This window comes from Mauremys reevesii, linkage group 2 (genome assembly GCF_016161935.1).
Source record: "Mauremys reevesii isolate NIE-2019 linkage group 2, ASM1616193v1, whole genome shotgun sequence".
NCBI classification, from domain to species: Eukaryota; Metazoa; Chordata; order Testudines; family Geoemydidae; genus Mauremys; species Mauremys reevesii.
In genome coordinates, this window is record NC_052624.1 from 84,237,572 (window position 1) to 84,260,915 (window position 23,344).

Below are 23,344 nucleotides of genomic sequence, written 5' to 3' on the forward strand. Positions count from 1 at the left end.
GTCATCTAGTCCAACCCCCTGCTCAAAGCAGGACCAATACCCAGACAGATTTTTGTGCCAGATCCCTAAGCAGCCCCTTCAGGATTGAACTCACAACCCTGGGTTTAACAGGCCAACGCTCAAACCACTGAGCTACTCCCCCTCCAATTTATAAAACATTTAAACTGACTTAATAGAGCCAATTTAAATCACCCAAATGTACGGTAAGATCCTGCAATGTGCTGAGCATCTAATAGGTGAAATCATAACATCACTGTATTAAGATTCTTAATGATTTAGTAGAGATCAGCACGTGGAACATAAACATGATGACTGCATAATATTATTTATTTAACATAAACCAGGACTTCTCAAATGTTAATTTCAATGTATATCATCACTAGCTACTAGATTAAGAAATGTGAATTCTTCCTGAAAATAAAGTATCACTAAAATGGTTTCAAGTAATCTAATCTAAAGACTGAAAATGTGTTGGACTTGGATAAACCTTTTTTAATGTTTTTAAGATCTTGGGGATTCTGTGCATTATGGTCTGTTGAAGTAAATGAGAGCCATTTCTAATCAACGGCACAATTAAAAACCGCAAATAACTAAATTCAGTAAGATAACTTCTAGATTATTCTGCACATCAATACAAAAACAGACCTCAGTTGCCCCAAAACAGATTCTCCAATGTTTTCATTCTTTGGGCAACTTCACAAAAGAAAAGTAACTTCATGGACTCTTTCCAAAAACTAAATTCCACTCCCCTCGTTCTTAAAATATTTAATTTTAAGAAATGAAGGGAGAGCTTTACAGGACAGTTTTGAAACACAGATTGAGAACCACTACTTAAAAGTAATCTATTAATAGTCCCTAAAGCTGAAATTTAATGTAATAATTTTATTCTTCAGGAACACATTAAAATTTAATATATCTCCTTAAAGTCCAAGTCTAACTGACTGAGAATCAGAATGATGCTGCTCCAAACAACAAAGATATTTTGGACCTGTCTCGGAGCACCCCATTGTGGGTTGTTTTTTTTTCTGAGGGTCTCCTCTGTGTTTGGGACCTGGGCCTCTGGCAGATTCCTTTAAAGTGCTGCTTTTGCCAGGGCAATATGGTCCTTCACCAGCATTGAAACAAATACAGCAAACCCCAAAGGCTTCCCTTTGGTCCGCCTTTCCAACAAAAATAGAGTCTACACTATAAATACCACTGGACCTGTCTCACCTCTGCTGGATTTGAAGTTTCAGCCTCTCCATTTCTCTGTTCTTCCCTGTGACTCAATCTCCTGAGAGAAACTTTCTGCGAGTACTGCCCCTTCACTGGGCTCACTACATAGCTAATCCTGGCTTCTGCAGCTATACCTTTCTCCCACTCCCCACCCTTCCTTATACAGCCTCTCCTCCCAGGAGACTGTCACACACACTTTTTTTTTAGTTCCTCCCTCAACCTGACCACGCTCTCCCCAGGTCTACCAGATAGAGCTCTCAAGCGTTCTCTAACCATTCCTGGGCCAGCGTGGGCTTTATATACCCCATCACAGGGCCACAAATGCAACCATGTACTACCCAAATCAAAGTTTTCCATGAGAGCTGAGTGAAATACTAAAGAGATTTAAACTTCTAGTTTAATTCTTTACATCTGCTCTGGTTTCTTACCTGTATTAGACCTGGCACAATCTCCGGTAAAAGCTGAGCAAGCGTTTCTTTAGATACTCTCTCTATCACTTTTGTCTGCATTTTGATTGCAGCCAGATTAATGGGGTAATCTGCAGTTTGGATAATGGGACAAAGTACTTTGATGCACTGATCTGGGCTAATGGAAGTGGCGAGCATTGAAGCAGCTTCTTCAGCAGATCTCACCACCTAAAAAAAGATTAAATAAAACAACGGAGAAAATAGTTTTTAAAAAATGCTTGTGCAATCTAAATTCTGACAGTTCTGCTCTTGAACCTTGCAGTGAAATGAATATATGTTTGTATTTTTATTTAGTTTTATTTACAATTTAATTACATATCTACAGTACTGTAAAATGATTTGGACTGGAAGAGACAATTAGAGACAAATTTTAAAAAATCCTCGGCACCCAGTAGATCCTAAATGCAAGCGACTCTTCTGAAACTGTGGGTAATAATCTAGGCCTAACCTCTGCATTGTGGCGATACAGACATCAACATTCCCCAAGTCTCCCTGACAATAGGTGCTGAGTCAACCCTGGAATCTCTTTAGTGATTAGTATCAGAGGGGTAGCCGTGCTAGTCTGGATCTGTAAAAGCAACAAAGAATCCTGTGGCACCTTATAGACTAACAGACGTTCTGCAGCATGAGCTTTCGTGGGTGAATACCCACTTCTTCAGATGCAAGTGAAGAAGTGGGTATTCACCCACGAAAGCTCATGCTGCAGAACGTCTGTTAGTCTATAAGGTGCCACAGGATTCTTTGTTGCTTCTTTAGTGATTGTTATTCCACATCCACCCTTGACAGACTGTTGAAGTTTTTGTTAATATTTTTAACACACAATTTCCTTACTGTAATTTTCTACTTCTTGTAGGTCCTTGCTGATCAAGGACAAAGATTTTCTATTCATTCAAGAAAATTATTTTAGATAACAGCACATACAGTATATTTTTACTTCTAAAACTAAGTCTAACTTGCATAAAAGTTAGAAAAAAATAGCAAAAATTTGCACCAGAATCTTCAACTAATAGAGGATTTAGTAAGGGAACATAACAGTTATTAGTCGGGTGCTAACAGCTGGCAGATGAAGAGGATGTTGATACAAATGGGGATAATGGACAGGGTTCTACCTAAAAAGACATGCTCTGCAACTGTGCTCCCCGCTGGCTGGCACGGCACACAGCCAGCTCTGTGATGTACAGAGTGCTGCTTGCTACGTGCTCTAGAACAGGGGTGGCCAACCTGTGGCTCCGGAGCCACATGCGGCTCTTCAGAAGTTAATATGCGGCTCCTTGTATAGGCACCGACTCGGGGCTGGAGCTACAGGTGCCAACTTTCCAATGTACAAGGTGTGCTCACTGCTCAACCCCCTGCCCCCTCCCCTGAGCCTGCCATGCCCTCACTCCTCCCTCGGGGAGGGAGGGAGGGAGAGGCACTGATAGGTGGGGCTGCCAGTGGGAGGGAGGCAGGGTGGAGCTGATTGGGGGCTGCTGATGTATTACTGTGGCTCTTTGGCAATGTATATTGGTAAATTCTGGCTCCTTCTCAGGTTCAGGGTGGCCACCCCTGCTCTAGAACATCCCCCCTTCACTGATTGCTTCTGGGAGGGGGTAGGGTGAGTTTGAACTCACATGCCAGGGCTTGCACTTTCCCTGTCCACTTCCAGGGAAGTAGGAGAGGTGAATGCACCAAGACACTCCCTGCCACATCTCGTGATTGTGTGTGGGGACTCTCAGGAGCGGTGAGGAAGAAGAGTCTACAAAGCTCTTGTTCTTTTCTCAATTCTGCCCCCCTTTCTCCCTTTGTTTCTCTCTTTCATGAACACAGTGAGGAAAAGGGTGTAGAATGGGAAGGGAAAACAAGTGATGGAGAGAATGTAATAATGAATATACTGTATGGAATAAACGGGGAGGGAGGAAAAAGAGGAAACAACGAGAGACTAATGTGAGAGGGCAGGGGCCTGGGAGAGACTGCAGTCACAAGTTTCAAAAGCTTGAGCTCAGGCAATCAATTAGTTCCACATAGTGTAAAAAAAAATTGGGGTTGAAAAACACTGGTGAAACTTAAATTTAAAAAAATTAGAGGAATGTTTACTTCTGTCTTTCTTTGCCTACCAACCTCAAAAGCAATATTTATGTGAATTGCTTAATTTTATGTAGGGTTGCCAACTTTCTAATTGCACAAAACCAAACACCCTTGCCCCGCCCTGGTCCTGAGGCCCCACACCTTCTCCGAGGCCACTCTCCCCACTCACTTCATCCCCATCCCTCTGTCACTCCCTAATAAAATAATAAAAAATAATAATTGGAGATATACCAATCTCCTAGAACTGGAAGGGACCTTGAAAGGTCATCGAGTCCAGCCCCCTGCCTTCACTAGCAGGACCAATTTTTGCCCCAGATCCCTAAGTGGCCTCCTCAAGGATTGAACTCACAACCCTGGGTTTAGCAGGCCAATGCTCAAACCACTGAGCTATCCCTCTCCCCCACCCTTGCTCACTTTCACCAGGCTGGGGCAAGGGGTTGGGGTGAGGGCTAAGGCTGGGGGCTCTCAGGTGGGGCCAGAAATGAGGGGTTCAGGGTGCAGGAGGGGGCTCCAGGTGGGGGGTTGAGGTGCGGGCTCCAGGAGGGAGTTTGGGCTTGGGCAGGGGCTCAGGGTTGGGGCAGCGGTGGTGCTTAACTCAGGCGGCTCCCCTGAAGCAGTGACACGTTCCTCAGCCTCTAGGCGCAGGGATGGCCAGGCAGCTTTGCGCACTGCCTCTGCCCACAGGGGCCTCCCCAACAGCTCCCACTGGCTGCGGTTCCCGGCCAATGGGAGCTGTGGAGCCTGCGCTTGAGGTGGGGGCAGCATGCAGAGCTCCCCTTGCTGCCCCTAAACCGGAGGGACATGTTTTCACTTCTGGGGAGCTGCGCAGAGCTGGATAGGGAGCCTGCCAGCCCCGTGCCAACCAAACTTTTAACAGCCTGGTCGGTGGCACTGACCGGAGCCACCAGGGTCCCTTTTTGATGGGGTGTTCCAGTCGAAAACTGGGCACCTGGAAACCCTAATTTTACAGTGGACATTGTAGTTATATTTCTTTTATATATCAGTTCAATTATGTCTCCTGTTCTCTCTCCCCACCCCTGAATGTGTATGTCCTACATCTGGGATTTTTTGCATGCGCGTGTGAGAGCGCGCGCTACTGTGGCTTCCTTCTCTCCACACGTTCTCCCACCCTCTCCTTTTTACCCTCCACACCTAATTTCACTGTATTTTCCCTTTCCTTCTTGATCCTCTGCATCACCTGGTTATCCTGTCATATCCATGTCTTCCCTTTGCTCCCCCTCTATTGCTGCACCAACGCTATGAGAAAAGAACTTTCAAGCATGTCCCCCCAGTAGTATAATTTGGCTAAAAAGCTGGATGGGATAGAGCTGTGGCCCCTTGTCATGTTCAGTCTCATCCTCCAACACATGCTGGAGGATGTTTGAGCTGTTGGTCAAAGCAACACAGTGCAAGGCCAGATGTGAAATTTCTTGCCTCCCCCATCACTCCACCCAGCCACTAACCTGCCAAAGATACTAGGTAGGGAAAAAGCTGCAGTCCCATACCGCACTGATTCCAGTGGCAGGGCAGGGTTCTTCTCTTTGAAGGGACATGGTTAAAGCTGCATGACCCCAGGACTGCACAAACAGTTTAAAACCATGAAGTCGCACTATTAACAGCATATATGTTACAGCAAACAACATGTCAAGGAATTTCTAAAGTATTGGTATCTTTATGCATAATTGAGAGCATTTCTGTATATTATTAAAATGGATTATCAGGCTCTGGATTAACCATGTTGCTACAAAACATTTTAGAATTTGTCAATGGACACAGAACCATCATATATGCTCTTTGCAACAACACCATACCATACAAGTAGTTTCTCATAGGGTTTTCCACTGACACCTTTTGTTTACTTTTAAAGAGCTTCTAAATCTCCAGGTGGCATAATCTTGCAGTCAGATTAATTTGTTTTAGAGAAGTACTAAAATGATGAGCAAGATATTTGCTCCTTTTTTTCTGTTTACAAAAATAGTATCAAGATGCATCTTTTCTCACCTTTCCCTCTCTTGAACTAGATGTAGCGTACATTTTATGCTTCTACTTTTCTGAGAAATACACTTTGAAACGCAAAAACATGATGGTGATAATACAATATAAAAATGTTTCCCCGTGTACACATTTCTTCCAGAACCTATAGCTTTATAGGGAGGCAATCTCCTTTATCCTTTTAGTAGTACTGAAAGTGATCCACCTGATGCTCATATTTTGTTCGGTGCATCTGTGTGTCATTTGGGGACAACAGCTAAGTAGGAATCCACTTTATTAGGGTTGAAATTGTGCATTTCAGGGTCTATAAAACAGCAATCCTTCCTACTATAGCATGCCTTTATTAACCAATATTTGCTGAATCCTTGACTATCAAACCAATTACTTCCCCACTGGCATTTGAATCATTTTTCAAGCATATTTTTTTAACATTACATTTGATTTGTGCTTTGACATGCGTCACATCCTCAAATACACAAAACACACAGAGCCGCTTACTAACCTCCTTATGAGGATCCTTATGAGCTTCTAGTGTCTTCATAATAGTAAGCTCTGCATAATTTTTAAATCTTGCTGGTTGGTTCCTTAGAATTTCTCTTAAAACTTTCAATGCCAAAGCTCTGATTGCATGCTAAAAGTTAAATATTGTATATAATTGAGTTATTTCTCTTTGAACAGACAATGTGCTTTTAATATTAGCTCAACAATTGGACACAAACTTGTTTGATAGTGGAAATCTAATGTAAATTATAATATGCTCCCCCCGAATGCATACAGTAAAAGCCTATTCATTCAAGTTCTAAGCATATGGAACTACCAGAAAAAACTTTACATCATCACAACCCATATTCTCACCCCCGCTCTATACATATATCTTACATGGTGTTATGAAGTTTTTACTAAGCAACGAATGTAGATACAACATATGCAGATTATCCCAAGTGAGTGCCAATAAAACCTGTACACAACACTATTCCCATATTTTGTCTAAATCACTTATTTTACAAAAAAAATGGTTTAGAAATATTTTAGTTTTAATAAATGTTATTCAATTTTTGAGCCCCTCTGATTGAGAAGAAATGTCTAGTTACAAGTCTAACTATGGTATACTAATTATAGTAAGTCTAATTATACAGAACTGAAAGGGACTTGCCAATTATAGCAACCACATTTTAGAAACCTCTAAAATTACTTAAAATGTATTTCCTATACATAATGTTGTATGTGTTTTAGAATTTTATACCTTGGAACATAGCAGGGACTAGCGAAAGCTAGGTTTCGTATCCTTCCAGAAAGCTAGGGAAACCACCTTTCCAAAAGAGAAGAATATGGGGTAGGAGGGAGATGTATACACTGGCGATGTAAAATGTTAAACAGTTAAATGGTTAACTGGTAAGTATTAGTCTTACCGTTAATCCACACTAACTGTTAATCCCGTGTGTGTGGGTGTTGAACCGGTTCTCCTGCAACAGAGACTGACCTGTGCCCCAGTTGTTCCGGCCCCAGCCCAGTCAGTGTGCGTTAAGTAGTCCCTGGTCTCCCCCAGTGCCACTGGAAGGGGTTTGGCTGTGGAGGCGGATGGCACACTGGTCAGTGAAGGGAAGGGAAGCTGCGGCTGGGGTGGCATGGAGAGTCTGCGGAAGCCACATCAGGACAAACTAGGTACCTGGTCCCCTCTCCTTTTAATTGGTTATCCGGTTAAACAATTTACTTTTATAGTTTAAGTGGTTATCTTTTTAAACGATATTTACATCCCTAGTATACACACACTTCTTATACATTTTTAAAGGCAAGCTTTGCATGGCCCACTTAGAAGGCGACCTACAAATAAAAATACTTTGAATTTCATAGTAATTAGCTAAATACCCCCAAACCCTAAGGTAAAAAAAGGATGAGCAACCAATTTTAAGCTTCCATAACTCCCACCCCAGAGTTCAAACTAGTAGTACCCGCTGTGCATAATATATATGCATTATACTGTCATCCACCACAAAAATCACCTGAAACATGGAGCCAGTATAGGAAACAGGGAAGGGAGAATCAGAGAAATGCTTTTTTGATACAAAAGGGTGTGTATTTTTCAGTTATTTTGTATTTTATTTTTTTAAATTGCTATCTCAACATAAATATGTAGTATGGAGAAAAAGCCATGTACCTCACCCCTATCCAGTCCATTACCAGATGCTGGATTGTGTCTGCCTAATGCACAGAACTTTGGACAGAGTGAGAGTCAACAAGACTGGATACTAGGAGAACCCAAAAGACAAAAAAAACCCTGTAAAGTAAACATGACTACTGTCTCTTTTTACTTTTTGGGGCACTGAGATTATTCTAAATTTAATGGCATTTTCTTCGGTCCCATTTGTATACTGTAATTAAAAAGTATTTTACTACTAACAGAAACTTGTCTATCCCCTTCTAGAGATACTATTTAAACCCAATATGAATTTCATCCATGTGAAGTGTTATTGAAGAATGGGCCCTAATGTCAAAAGCAACTTCTGTGCACAGTCAACTTTGGGTTAGTCTGAACTTACCTCTTTGTCCCCAAGAGTTTCAAGTAACAGAAGTAGTATAGTTTTGAAGTGCTCATCCCAAACACCAAAGGACTCTTCTTGAGTCAATTTCATAAGCTCATACAAAGCAGCCTTTCTTTCTTCAACTCTCTCATTATGGTTTGACAATTCCTTCAGCAACTCTGCAACCAGATCAGAATGGTCCATGGGGGGCTCTATTAAAAAGGAATAAATGGACATATTCCTCAAACTGTAGAGGTGATAAAAAGCAACTCCTATCACATAATGCAGAGATAGGCCTTAAAACTATCAGCCTAGAAACTGTTGTTTATTTTTCTCAGCTCTGTCTGCAAGGACATTTTTACCCTCAAAATAAACACAAATACTGTATTTTCAGTGTGGTCAGCATTCCTGAGAAACAAATGTCTGGCATGATGGCAAAAAACAACTTGGAAACTGACAGCTTGAATCTTCCAATGACTGAACAGGTATGTGATGCTAACTAGATTGGGAATTCCACACGACTGCTGCTGCTCAGGCTGCTGTCCCTAGGACAAGCTCTCTGTGTAGGAGAATTTAAAAAAATATAGGGGAGGGATACTATAGTGCTGAACAAGACATGAATAACTAGACTGATACTTATACAGATTGGGCAGTCAACCCAAGATGCCTGCAAAACTTCAATAAAACCTGGTCTTCAATGTGAATTCAAATATCAAGTTGTCTTTACTTCGTTAGCAAACAGTAAGATATTTCTGGCCTTTGAAAAGGGAACTCTCATGCCGTCTGCCTGTATCTTGCTATACAGGCAGAAGATTAAGAACCTCACAGTACTTTTTGAAGGAAAAAAGGTAAACATATAAACAAAAAAATCTCTCTCAAATAAACTTCTATTTTACAAGGCATATAATGGAAGGAGTTAAATTTTCTCACATCTGCAAAACATGGCAATTAAACAGAGTCTTGTATCTTTCTCTAGGACTATTTCATGTTGACACTAAGCTACAAGTGAAATATTTCTGCAACAAAATTTGTTATGACATCACATACAGATAAATCCCACGTTAATCAGTCCTTGAGTTTATTATTACGTTATTACTATTTAGTAACAAGTCATTTTGGCGAGAAGAAACTAGTAAAAAGTGAATTAATTAGAGCTGTGTAAATTTTCACTACCTCAGTAAAATGTTTACCATCTACTGAATATTTTAGATCAAAACTTTTTCTACTCAGTGCACAGAGTAGAACTCCACTTGTTCTATTTATCCTCTGTTTTGGACGAATAGCTAAGGACATGGATACATGAAAACAAAAATGTTTATTCAAGTAGTAGCTCTCTCCCCTTTGTCCATAAATGAGTATGTTAGAGTTTATATGACTAATAATGCATGCTTTGCAAATTCTCTAAATGGACCATTAATGTTCACCTAAAGGAAATGGTTTTTTGCCTCAACCCTATGATAGTCATTAATTAGTACAGAGGACTGGAACAGAGAACTTTTACTGAGTATGATTATTTTTATTACCCAGGCCACATTAGTCCTACCACACACACTGAAGATAAGATACCATGATAAATTGTATTACTGGGAACACATATGGACATTATATTAGGGAAACGAGGCATATATTCTGCCCTGACAGATTAATTCCACAGTATAAATTTAATCAGCATGATATTCCCATCAACATCGCTGACTTCACGCATTCAAAGGTTATTGCATAAGTTCATGTGCTAAGAAAGTTTGCAGTTTTTGAAGGACTGACATTGTATAATACTGCTCTGGGTACCAAACAATTAAATTAAATGCATAGTATGAATTCGTAGCTAATGCAACACTAATTTTTTAAAAAGGCTCCAGAGGTGATCATGGCAATTACAGGAAGAACATGGGTGGTGGGTGAAGCTTCCACCTGGGGAGGCAGTAGCACCCCAGACAGCCTCTTCTGCCTGAGGCCCCACCCATACTCCACCCCTGCTCTGCTCCAGGCCCCACCCCCTCCCCACTGTCTCCCTCTTCTCTTCCCTCCCCGCGTGCACATCCCCTTCCAGCCAAATCCCTGAACCCAAGCAAATGAAAAAAATATATGTATTTGAAAAAAACCCTTCACTTTTCTGCAGTTTCTTTCTAAAGAAAATGGAGCATGTTTTCCACTCTGTGCCAGATGGTGTTTGTGAAGACTGGACATGCAGAAGGTACCTAATTAAAAGCACTAAACTTGGGAATAAAAAATGTCAGTCACAGGTTTTTTGATATACCCTGATAGCTGACTTGCAGGCAGCCTGCAAAACGGCCTTTTCAAGTGCCCCGACCCCCTCATTCATCCTGGGGAACATACAATGGCAAAGAGCAGTTAAAGTTAATTGAGAAATCTTTGTCCTTTCTTCACACAATAAAACAAGGTGTTAGGCCTCACCCTCAGATGGCATTTACACCCAGACAGGAAGAAAATGGCTGGAGTCAGACTGCAAAAGCTGCCACCTCATTTTCACTTCTTCAGACAAACAAACTAGAGTGCTTCCTATGTTTATTGTTCCAACAGCAGTAAGCACCTCAGGCAATGAATAAGAACTGCCAAGGGGAGTGGGCTGCTGCAGCTAGAGATGAATCCTGGCAGTAAAATAAAGGCTGGCTGCTACTTCAACAATAATATCCGCTTAGTTCACAGAGCCAAGAAGGCAAAAAGTCCCACTGAGGTAGCATTTTGGTGCCAGCTTTATGTACCAGACCAGCAGACCCTATATCCCCAGGGGTGGTGGAACCAAATCCCCAGCCCCACTCTCATGAGAAACTGGCCACCAGGCAAATGTAATCTCCCATCCACTGAAAAGAGTTGAGTCTTATCCTCTCCTCCCCGCCACCATATTCCTCCTCCCTCTGCCCTCCACTTCCTTCCCTCCATACCCCTCCCCCCCCCCAGGCTTCCGCAGCTCAAGTTCTCTCCTTTCCCCTTCTCCCCCCCGCTGAGCACTCCCCTGGCCCTGCCCATTGCAGAATTTGAACAAGTAAAAAAAACCAATTGCCCCTGGCCCATTGCTTACCTGTGGGAACGCTCTGAAGGGCTCTGGCCCAGGTGGAGGAGGATCCATTACTCCTGGCCATTTTTATTGCTTAGTCTCAGCTGCCCAGTCCTGCTTAGCTGGCACTGGCCCTGAGGACAGGACAGCATAGGGTGATCCAGCCTTCCCTGCAGCACACTGACTGACTGCACACATAGCATAAGGCTGGCTGGCATCTTTGTCTAGCCCTCCTGCCTTCTATTGTGTAAAGTGATGATGGAGGCCCTGCTCCTAACCCCCTTCTGGCAAGTTGCTCCACCATCACACAGTGGGAGGAGTCGTCATCCCATAAACTCCCAAATTTAAATTCTCCTGTAATCGGGAGGAGTGCCTACTGCATAAATGCTGATCAAAAAGAATAAACGGACACAAATTGGACATCAGGAATGGTAACATACAAAAGCCAGTAGGAGAACACTTCAATCTTCCTGGACATTCTATAACAGATTTAAAAGTAGCTATACTTGAACAAAAATACTTCAGAAACAGACTTCAAAGAGAAACAGCAGAACTAAAATTCATTTGCAAATTTACCACCACTAATTTGGACTCAAATAGGGACTGGGAGTGGCTGGCTCATTACAAAAGCAGCTTTGCCTCTCCTGGAATTGCCACCTCCTCATTTATTATTGGGAGTGGACTACATCCACGCTAATTGAATTGGCCCTGTCAACACTGGTTCTACACTTGTGAGGTAACTCCCTTCCCTTCATGTGTCATTATATAATGTCTGCATCTGTAATTTTCACTCCATACATCTGAAGAAGTGGTGTTTCACCCAAGAAAGCTGATGCCCAAATAAATCTGTTAGCCTTTAAGGGGACACCAGACTCCTTGTTGTTTTTACTGCAAGAATGAAGCATAAAGCTTTTGGAATTGTAAAAAACACTTTGCAAAACTGCAGTTCTAAGCACTTTCCATCTGATGACCTCAAAGCATCTAACCCAAAACAGTGAATTTACACAAACTCCGGTGAGGCAGGCAAGTATTATGGAGAAACTGAGGCACAGGTTAATTAAGTCCCCTATTTGCTGTCTTTTTAAATCAATGGAAAGACTCCCTTTGATATCAAGCCTTAAATGATGGGTCCAATGTTACACTGGAAGTCTGTGATAGGGGGCCATTAATAAAACCACAGATCTCCGCATTTCTAGCAGTGGGGAGCACAGGCCACTGGCTGCATTGAGGTGGGAATTCACCCTGAAGTCCCACCTCCCCCAGTACAGGGACTCGGCAGTGAGGCTGCACCTGACCTGACACAGTGCAAGGGCTAGACATGTAGATGAACACGATTTGTTGTTGATTTTTCCCCACGTCTTTTGTAAAGAGAAATCATACCTCACTAATCTATTAGAATTCTCTGAGATGGTCAACAAACAGGTGGACAACAGTGATCTAGTGGATATAGTATACTTGGTCTTTCAGAAAGCCTTTGACAAGGTCCTCACCAGAGGCTCTTAAGCAAAGTAAGCAGTCACAGGATAAGAGGTAAGGTCCTCTCATGGATCAGTAACAGGTTACAAGACAGGAAACAAGGGGTAGGAATAAATGGTCAGTTTTCAGAATGGCGAGATGTGAATAGTGGTGTCCCCCAGGGATCTGTACTGGGACCAGCAATGTTCAACATATTCATAAATGATCTGGAAAAAGGGGTGCAAACAGGGAGTGGCAAAGTTTGTAGCAATACAAAATTACTCGAGATAGTGAAGTTCAAAGCAGACTGTGAAGAGTTACAAACGGAATCTCCCAAAACAGGGTGACTGGGCAACAAATGACAACTGAAACTCAATGTGGATAAATGCAAAGGAATGCACAGTGGAAAACATAATCCCAACTATACATACAAAATGATGGGATCTAAATTAGCTGTTACCCATCAAGAGAGAGATCTTGGGAGTCATTGTGGATGGTTCTCTGAAAATATCTGCTCAATGTGCAGCAGCAGTCAAAAAAGCTAACAGAATGTTAGGAACCATTAGGACAATGATAGCTAAGACAGTAAATATCAAAATGCCACTATATAAATCGATGGTACACCCGCACCTGGAATACTGCATGCAGTGCTGGTCACCCCATCTCTAAAAAGATATTAGAAACTGAAAAGGTACAGAGAATGGCAACAAAAATTATTAAGGCTAAACTTCCATATGAGGATAGGTTAAAAGACGGGACTATTCATCTTGGAAAAGAGACTATTAAGGGGGGAATATGATATAATTCTACAAAATCATGACTGGTGTGGAGAAAGTGAATAAGGAAGTGTTATTTACTCCTTCACATAACACAAAAACCAGGGATCACCCAATGAAATTAATAGACAGCAGGTTTAAAGCTAACAAACTGAAGTATTTCTTCACAAAATGCACAGTCAACCCGTGGAACTCATTGCCATGGGATGCTGAGAAGACCAAAAGTATTACTGGGTTAAAAAAATAATTAGTTAAGTTCATGGAGGACAGCTAATAGCCATTGATGGGCCTAAGATGGTCAGGGATGCAACCCCATACTCTGGGTGTCCTTAGGCCTCTGACTACCTGATGCTGAGAGTGGACAACAGGTGATGGATCACTTGATTGCCATGTTCTGTTCATTCTCTCTGAAGCATCTGGCATTGGCCACTGTTGGAAAACAGGATACTGGGCTAGATGGACCATTGGTCTGACTTAGTATGGCCATTCTTATGTTATGCTAAAAAAAAGTTCCAGCATGCCTGTCCAAATTCTTGGAATACTAATGTTTGACAGCCTGGAATGATCAATACAAGTAAAGTCAGTAGTTTCATTCAATTTACTAAAATCACGAGAAATACCATGTCCTTGGTGTTAAAGGAGGCTCACACTGTAATATGATAACACCCTGCTAAATAGAAAGATTTGATTATTTTTACTTGGTGCAGAATTCATATGGCTCGCATATTTCTGTGTCTCCCAAGCAGAAAAATGCGAATCTGTGGGGGTTGGGGGGAAACGACATGCGCAGGAGGAAGGCTTTTCCCGGAGCTAGAAATGTAGCAGCCTGCCTGCATAGTAACATTGTTAATGTTTCTTTTGTTAGTTAACTGTTCTCATTCTTAGGCCTTGGCTACACTGGCGCTTTACAGCGCTGCAACTTTCTTGTTCAGGGGTGTGAAAAAACACACCTCTGAGCGCAGCAAGTTACAGCGCTGTAAAGCACCAATGTGAGCGCGGCTCCCAGCGCTGTAAGCTAATCCCCACGGGGAGGTGGAGTACCTGCAGCGCTGGGAGAGCTCTCTCCCAGCGCTGGCGCAGCGACTACACTCGCACTTCAAAGCGCTGCCGTGGGAGCGCTCCCACGGCAGCGCTGTTCGGCTGCAAGTGTAGCCATACCCTCAGTCAATTCCCCCAGGAGCACAAAACTTGTAAAAGGTTTTAATGCCCCTACATTGCCACAGTGATGTAAAGCCTTATAAATGACAGTAAGGCAATCAGCTAGGAAGATCGATGTACTTTCTCACATTTTTCCTGTGCCAAAGTGGCACAATGGGGTTAGATTACAGCTCAGGATTTATTTTACTTACCCATTTAAAAATAATAATAATAATAAAAAAAGACTTTGTCCTCAAATAAAGCATTTACCAAGCAGTCAATAAAATGTCAGGAGAATCAGAAGCAAGCACTTCCCAAAGTACCCAGTCAAGTCCAGGACAATGATTAGCAAAACTGTATGACTTTCATGTGTGAAAGTCTGAGCAATTTAAAAAGACATTCTGTATTTTTTTTCCCCTCTTTGGTGTTCTGTAATGTAATTTAAATGAAAATCCAGGATTATAACTTGAATGCAGGGTATTAGATACCAAGTGTTTGTAAACTTAACTTTCTTGTGTTTAGGAAATGCTGAATAGTTATTGTGACGTTTTCTGTATTGTAGTTTAAATAAATTCCCTAAACAATTGAAACTGGTGTGATTATATTGCACTATTTTGACAAATAAAATACGCCAAATTTTGAATTTTTTGGTGCAGAATCCTCCCAGGAGTAATGATTACATTACTGCATATTGTTACCAAAATGAAAAGCTAAGAGTTGTAATGATTAACATTTCATTTCTTATGTTTACATTATCAGTGATATGTAAAGATGTTAAAACTTCCTAAATAAATAGTAAAACACGAACGCTGGCCATTTACTCACCCCAACCATCACTTGGTAAAAAGCTATGTCAATAAGTAGAACTGCACTTCGGTTAGATCCAGTACATATCGTATCTTTTTCTCTTACATAAAATATAATTGAAGACTAACTGACAGTGGCTGTTAATGCTGACAACTAGTTATATAAATGGTGACGTTTCAAGAAAATAAAGCTGAATACAAGTTAATTTTCCAAGTAGAGAATCTCATAAATCTCACTCTGAGTACAATTACTAAAGCTGAATACAAACAATGCCAGTGTATTGTTTTCTTTCAGGTAGTTCCTATGGCAAATCATTGCTTAATAACAGAGCTACAGTTGAGACAGAAACAAGAAATCCCTTCTCATCAGTCTCTAATAAGAACTACTCTTAATGACATAATAAAGATTAGACTATAACTGAATACTCATGTCAAAATATTCACTATCTACTGAAGCAATACAGCAACAATCCCCCCTTCCAATTTTTCTGCATTGCCGTCATATTTTAAAAGGTTTCCTTGAGATTTTCAGTAAGGTGTACAGCCTGTACAATTGGGAGTGTCAAGAGGCCAAGGGCCTTTTGCTGGTGTATGCTCTATGTTAAAGAAAAGCGAAAAGATAAGACTTCATTACAAATCTGTGTATTCAGCTTAATATGAAATCATTTCATCATGAACAAAATCACTTTTCTATATACTTGAATTTGTTTCTGAGCATGGATAGCAGTATGATTATAAGGTAAACACCATTAGACTTTAAAACCATTTATAAATGTATTTTTAATGAACATGAGGTATTTATCAAAATGAAAGAGTAATTCAAATAATATATAATTTTACTTAAGTGTCTCAAGGTCTACTTGATAGGACAGTAAAGATTGTTTACCAGACACTAGTAAATTTGTACAGGTACTACAAGCTTCTTTCTCCTTTACTTAAAGAGGAATCTCTCCACTGGTCCACAATCCACTATTTTTGCCCATCTACCATTTAGTTGTGCATATTCTAACCTGCAACTGAATACCAAAAGCCACAAATGTTCCCTACCCAGTTGTTAAACTACCATTCCCTCCAATCCAAGCAACTTCAATACACTGAGTATCTGGGGGTAATGGAAAATAAATTGAATATAATATCAATATAAATAAATAACACAGAGGATACTATACTGATTGACATGGATGAAAGAGTAGTGATTGAGAGGGGGCTAGGTAGACAAAGCAGTGCTGCATAATCCTGGGGATACTGCTACCTCTGGACATACTTCAAACCAAACTCTCAGTAGGGTGATATCTTAGTGGTCATCATCTTTCTGTTTCAAGAATGTGAGGCCAGATCCTCAGCTGGTCATCAGTGTTTTGCCTCAATTCAGACCAGTTGATAATTAGGAACATAAAGTTTACAATGGAACTACAGCCAGCACCATATCTACAGAAAATGTTATTACAGGATACAGAATTAGGGAAGAAAAATGAGCAAGAAAGAATGAGAGAAGGAAACAAATGCAAAATAAAACATTTGGTTATAAACATTACAAGAAAATATACCGGAAAACATTAAAATTTAGCTTATAAAGCAGCAAGCTGAATATCTATGTCAACATGTCTGAGTGCAGCCACCTTTTCTGCACAGGCATTTAAAAAAATGTTAAGTCAACACAAAATACCCCAGACTTGTGTTTCAAATAAAAATATTTCACTACCAAAACTCTGTGCTGTTAATCTTTCATCTGTAGCCAAAACTAGTTTTACCCAGTTTCTTTTTTCATTATGTAATTCACAAAGATCTTTTTTCCCTTGACAAATTGAAAAAAAAAATTAGATAAAGCAACATAACTACAAATATTTTTTCTTTTTGTCTGTCATGCACTAAAATATACTTACTACAACCTAAACCCAAATATATAGTATATGCTACAGTTAGCAATTCTCTTATCCTAATCCCTTACTTTTCCTGTAACTTTGTATTTATGAGGAAGAATATTAATACTGGAGTATTCCATTACATTGGAATTTTGTTTGATAGCTTTTGTAACTGCTTGCTTTTCACATTACTCAGATAGGATTTGCTATTTAATAAACCTAGCCTGAAAAACATGATTTATTGCATCAGCAGTTCGGTTCCTTCAGATACTTGTATGTATAGCTAATTTAGCTTAACCTCTATTTATTATATGAAAACCTTAATGACTATACGCAACACATGTAGACAAATCTTATGATTTCCCCTCTAACAAAGAATGTAATCTAGAACTTACCATCAGGAAATTGCTCTGCGTCATCATCAAACATAGCTTCTTTCAAAGCAGATTTGTTAAAAGAACTGATACTATCTGAGTAATTGTACGGGTTATAATCTCGTGAACGTGGAGAGGAGTGGGGAGGCATTGTGTTAAGTAATGATGTTTTGTTATCAAGAGCTGTTCGGCCTGTATCAATTGCTCCACCTCCTGCTCTCAGATCCGCTATTCCAGAGCCACTGCAAATCTGCCAGGAAAAAATAAAAACACCCCTCCCCATAAACATATTAAATATCTCACTCACTTTTTAGTTCACTATTCCTCTTAGGTTAACAGTAGCAAACAACAGTTTTGTCTACACAGGGAAGTTAGTGTGCAGCAAGCTAGGTGTACATTTACCGCACTCTAGCTACTCTACACTAATTCCTTTGTGGAGACTCCTATTGTGCACTAAAAGTGCTTTTGGGTGGTTTAGCTTTTAGTATACTTTAAAATCCAGTACTTTAAAGAGTTAAGCTAAAGCACATGACGGCCCTCTTATCATACAGTAACAGTGTCCACATGTGGGGGTTGTACAGAGTAGGTAGTGGGCTGTAAATGCACACCCTAAATTGCTGTGTGCTAAGTTCTCATGTAGACAATCCAAAGACAAACTACAAAGTTTGCAAGGTTCCATGGGTGCCACAGAATACCAACTAACATCTTAAATTGGCTCATTGTTTCTCAACACTTATGGCTTGTGTAAATGAACACTTAGTTCGCAGCAGGCTGAGTTGTAAATCTACCCTATACTATTGTGCCGTTCACTAAGTGTCCATCTGAACCCTGCTGCCATGCATTGAGCACCCTAAAGCAGAGGTTCTCAAACTGTGGTCCATAGATAGTTCCCTCTAAGATGCGCGCCTGGACGCCACACACAAGAGAATGATGGGCAACCCACCTAATTAGTGGAGTCATGCAGGCATGGCTACATTGATTAGGTCCCTGGACCTTGGAGAAGACACACATATTTGATGAGGTGGTGGCCTTGGGACAATTAGGGGGGAGAGGGCAGTGGGGTGACAAGGGGGGCGGGGAATTTGGGATGTGCAGGGCTGCGGCAGCCAGAGAAAGAGGTGACTTTCTCCAGCTCCAGGGCTGCAGTTGTCGGGGAGAGATGGCCCTCCTTCCCAGCCTCAGCTCAGGGACTGCTGTAGTGGGGGAGAGAGGGAGACCCCTCCTCTCCTTCCCAGCCCCAGCTCGGGGGCTGCCATGGCGGGGGAGAGAGGGCACATCGATCGCATTAGAAAGGTAAGACTACTGATATTAAAGTATGAGTTGTGTACTTTTATTTGTAGAACAAAAAATTATTATTATTATTAAGTTTTTTCTTATATAGCGGTTTTATCCAAAGCTCTTTACAATAATTAGCTAATGGTACAAACAACATTTGGAAAGATCATTAAGTGGTTTGCCGAGACCCTCAGCAATTTTCAAGTGGTCTGCGAAAAAAAGGTTCGAGAACCACTGCCCTAGGGAACTTTTAGCGCACAGAAGTAGGGACCAAACAAACCCCTAGTGCACAGCACGCTAGTGCAGGATAGATTTAAATGCTACTTTACTGTGAACTAAGTGTTCATTTAGACGAGCCCTCAGAAAGCTTAGCTTTCCTCTCAAATGGTGTGTATGAACATTGCCTAAAAGGACTTAGGAGTTTGAACTGAACACAAAACAGCAACATTTTCATAGGGGAAGCTTAGAGTTAGATATTGAAATCGATATTTAAACACCTAAATAATTGGCCTGCTTTTCAGTTGTGTTGAGCTTGAGTTACAGAACCATAGATACCCAAGTTTGAAAAATTTGCCCACAGCTTTTAGACACTATAAAACATTTGTTTGGACTTGCTCCTTTTGAGGGACACACATCAAAACGTGTCTAGAATTCTTTTTACTCGAAGTTTTGCTCTTTGAAAGAGATTTCATGAAGTACATATTTCATTCAAATGATATTATTCGGGGACAGAAATCATACAGTCGCCCTCCAGTGCAACAGCAAGAATATAAAGCAGATCACTTAGTCGAAAACAGGTAACACCAATAAGCAGTTGCAAGTTAAAACTAAAGCCATAGTCCAACAGGCTTTAAAGTGATCGCATTCTATATAGACTTGATTAGCAGCATGGCTTTTTGTAGTTAGAATTTGACAGCTCTAACATAAACAGGTTACTTTACTTTAAGACTAGGAATACAATTTTCAAAAGCACCTAAGTGCCTTAAGGAGCCTCAGTCCCATTTTCAAAAGGTTGATAGGCATGGATAGACATTTAAGAGCTTGAGTCTCACTGAAAGTCAATAGGATTTAGGGTCCTAAAGGCCTACGGCACTTTTGAAAATGGTACTTAGGTGCTCTGAAAATTCTACCCTAGATATACAAATCCATTTAAAGAGACAATTCAGCTGTACTTAATCAGCTCCTCGCGTTGTCATTCAAACACTCACTGAATCACCATCGTCCTTTTTGGAATCCCGTTTCACAGGCTCATTCATATCTTCCTGACTACGGAAACTGAAGTTCTGAATGGCTTCAGTGACGCCACGAAGAGAACTATAAATATCTTCAGAATTCATGTTTTCTGTGTCATAATCGAATGCACTGTAGATCCAGGGAAAACATGGAAGAAGGGGATAAAAAGATTCAATTTATTTTCTGACTATTATTTTACTGAGGAGTGGGGCCACAGGAGTGAAACCACACTCCTGTGGGAGCTGTGGTGGCTGCCTCTCAATGGCACCCCTGCCTTCTTTTGTTAAGGAGACCACCAATGACTGATACTTGGACTTCTTCAAGTGGTGGAATTGGATGGCCAACAAGGGGGTCTGCTTATTTAGGAATAGCAGCAGGAGGAAGCAGACTGTTGCTCCAGTCTCTACTGCTTAAAGTATTAATGCCTTGAGCTTCTGCACAGTTTCTCTATTAAATATAAAATATAAACTATTATAGTGAACTTGCCTACACTTTTAACATTTAAAACTTCAAACTACTAAATCCATCAGCATCAAAAACATGACCTATGAAATCCTCTAGACTGGTAGAAATGGCTGTTAAGCCGTAGAGCATTTCATTGGTTACTTCCTTTTACCCTCCAAAATTTTAAGTTGTCTGGAGATTGGTCCTAGTTAATAGTTTTTAATAAGTGATTATTCTAAGTACCCCATGGTTGATTTAACTTGGGTAAAATTCTTTCTGCAGTTTTTGATGGGGTCGGAATTCAGGAGAACACACAAAAAAACCTGTAACACCAAGTTTACATGTAAAGTTATAACGTAGCCTTATATTACCTTGGTGACAAAGTATTCTGTGATGTATTGGTTGGGGAAGTGAGAGGACTGGACCAACTGGCTGGTGAACGTGGCGTAGGTCTTGTTAAAGGACTTCCCATTGACCCCTATGAAAAAAATGGTATTCTAGTAAAAAATAATATTTCCTTTTAAATTAATGTTATATTTAGTTTTTAACACCATAAAAGTTCTGAGACTAGCTAGCTAGATAAAAACGAGGAGTCCTTGTGGCACTTTAGAGACTAAAATTTATTTGCACATAAGCTTTTGTGGGCTAAAACCCACTTCATCAGATGCATGGAGTGGAAAATACAGTAGAGAGGTATAAATACAGAGCATATGAAAAGATGGGAGTTGCCTTACCAAGTGGTGGTGGTCAGTGTTAACAAGCCAATTCAATTAAAGTGGAAGTGGGCTAGTCTTAACAGTTGACAAGAAGGGATGGAAATAACTTTTGTAGTGCTAATGAGGCCAAGGTAATCATGGTGGCCCATTTCAAACAGTTAACAAGAAGGTGTGAGTATCAGCAGGGGGAAATTAGTTTTTGTAGTGACCCATCCACTCCCAGTCTTTATTTAGGCCTATTTGATGGTGTTCAGTTTGCAAATTAATTCCAGTTCTGCAATTTCTCGTGGGACTCTGTTTTTGAAGTTTTTTGTTGAAGAATTGCCACTTTTAAGTTATTGACTGCCCAGGGATATATGCCATCATGTGCCAGCAATGCCCCTCTGTCCTTTACCTTGGCCAGACTAGACAGTCTCCATGCAAAAGAATAAATGGACACAAATCTGACATCAGGAATTATAACGTTCAAAAACCAGTAGGAGAACACTTCAATCTCCCTGGACACTCAATAACAGACTTAAAAGTGGCAATTCTTCAACAAAAAAAACTTCAAAAACAGACTCCAACGAGAAACTGCAGAATTGGAATTAAAGTGCAAACTGGACATCATCAAATTAGGCCTGAATAAAGACTGGGAGTAGATGGGTCACTACAAAAACTAATTTCCCGCTACTGATACTCACATTTTCTTGTTAACTGTTTGAAATGGGCCACCTTGATTACATTGGTTTCATTAGCACTACAAAAGTGATTTCCACCCCTTCTTGTCAACTGTTGAGAATAGCCCACTTCCACCTTAATTGAATTGGCTCGTTAGCATTGACCCCCCCACTTGATAAGGCAACTCCCATCTTTTCATATGCTGTATATTTATACCTCTCTACTGTATTTTCCACTCCATGCACCTGATAAAGTGTGTTTTGGCCCACAAAAGCTTATGCCCAAATAAATTTGTTAGTCCCTAAGGTGTCACCAGGACTCCTTGTTGTTTTTGCTGATACAGACTAACACAACTACCACTCTGAAACCTAGCTAGATATAAGTAATTTCAGAAACTAAAGAAATTGGCATGAGATATATTACTGTTTATGAAAGTTAAGAGCACCAAGAGCTAACATGATCAGTTTACTTAAAAGTAATAATGCTGAGAATTCTCAGCTTTTTGAAATACATATATACATACACCTCTCTTTAAAATAAGAACATTGTTAACTATAAATTAAGGGAGACTCCTAATTAGAAGCCCCTTGCAAATAAATAAAACCAAACTAAAAATAATAATAAAAAAAACAGTTACCTACCTTCACGTAACTGTTTTTTGAGATGCGTTGCTCATGTCCATTCCAAGAAGGTGTGCGCGTGCCGTGTGTGCAGTCGTCAGAAGGAGTTTCCCCTAGCATTATCCATTGGGTTGGCTGTGGAGCTTGCTGGAGTTGCGCCTTCAGGCGGTGTATATAGGTCCCTGCTGATCCACCGACTCTTCAGTTTCTTCGGAGTACTCTGACAGAGGGGCAGGCAGATGCTTCTTGGAATGGACATGACCAACACATCTCAAAGAACAACAGTTAAGACAAGGTTGCTAACTGTTTTTTCTTCTTCAAGTGTTTGCTCATGTCGATTCCAAGTAGGGCTCCCAAGCATCTCCTAGGAGGAGGGGTTGGGGCTCAGTGGGTCGCAGACTGCAGCACTGCTCTGCCAAATGCGGCATCATCTCTGGCCTGCTGCGTAATGGCACAGTGTGATGTAAAGGTGTGGATCGATGACCACATTGCTGCCCTGCAGATATCTTGAATAGGTACTTGTGCCAGGAACACCACTGAGGATGCCTGGCCCTGTGGAATATGCCATCAGCGCAGGGGCAGGTATCTTTGCCAGGTCGTAGCATGCCCTGATGCAGTCCATGATCCATGAAGAGATTCTTTGGGACGAAACTGGACGACCCTTCATTCGCTTTGCAATCACAATGATGAGTTGCGTTGATTTCCCAAACGGC

At 40.9% G+C, this 23,344-nt stretch overlaps 1 protein-coding gene across 32 annotated transcripts in view; it reads right to left on the bottom strand.

The window, feature by feature from the left end:
• CLASP2 (cytoplasmic linker associated protein 2) overlaps positions 1-23,344 on the bottom strand; it is a 280,902-nt gene that overhangs the window by 3,824 nt on the left and 253,734 nt on the right. For all 32 annotated transcript variants that reach the window (XM_039523734.1, XM_039523715.1, XM_039523712.1 and 29 more), the window contains 6 exons: positions 21,007-21,113; positions 20,167-20,320; positions 17,705-17,933; positions 8,276-8,469; positions 6,241-6,369; positions 1,644-1,850 (listed from right to left, as the gene is read on the bottom strand). In XM_039523734.1, coding sequence (XP_039379668.1) covers positions 1,644-1,850; positions 6,241-6,369; positions 8,276-8,469; positions 17,705-17,933; positions 20,167-20,320; positions 21,007-21,113 — 1,020 coding nt within the window. The remainder of the gene's footprint in view (positions 1-1,643; positions 1,851-6,240; positions 6,370-8,275; positions 8,470-17,704; positions 17,934-20,166; positions 20,321-21,006; positions 21,114-23,344) is intronic.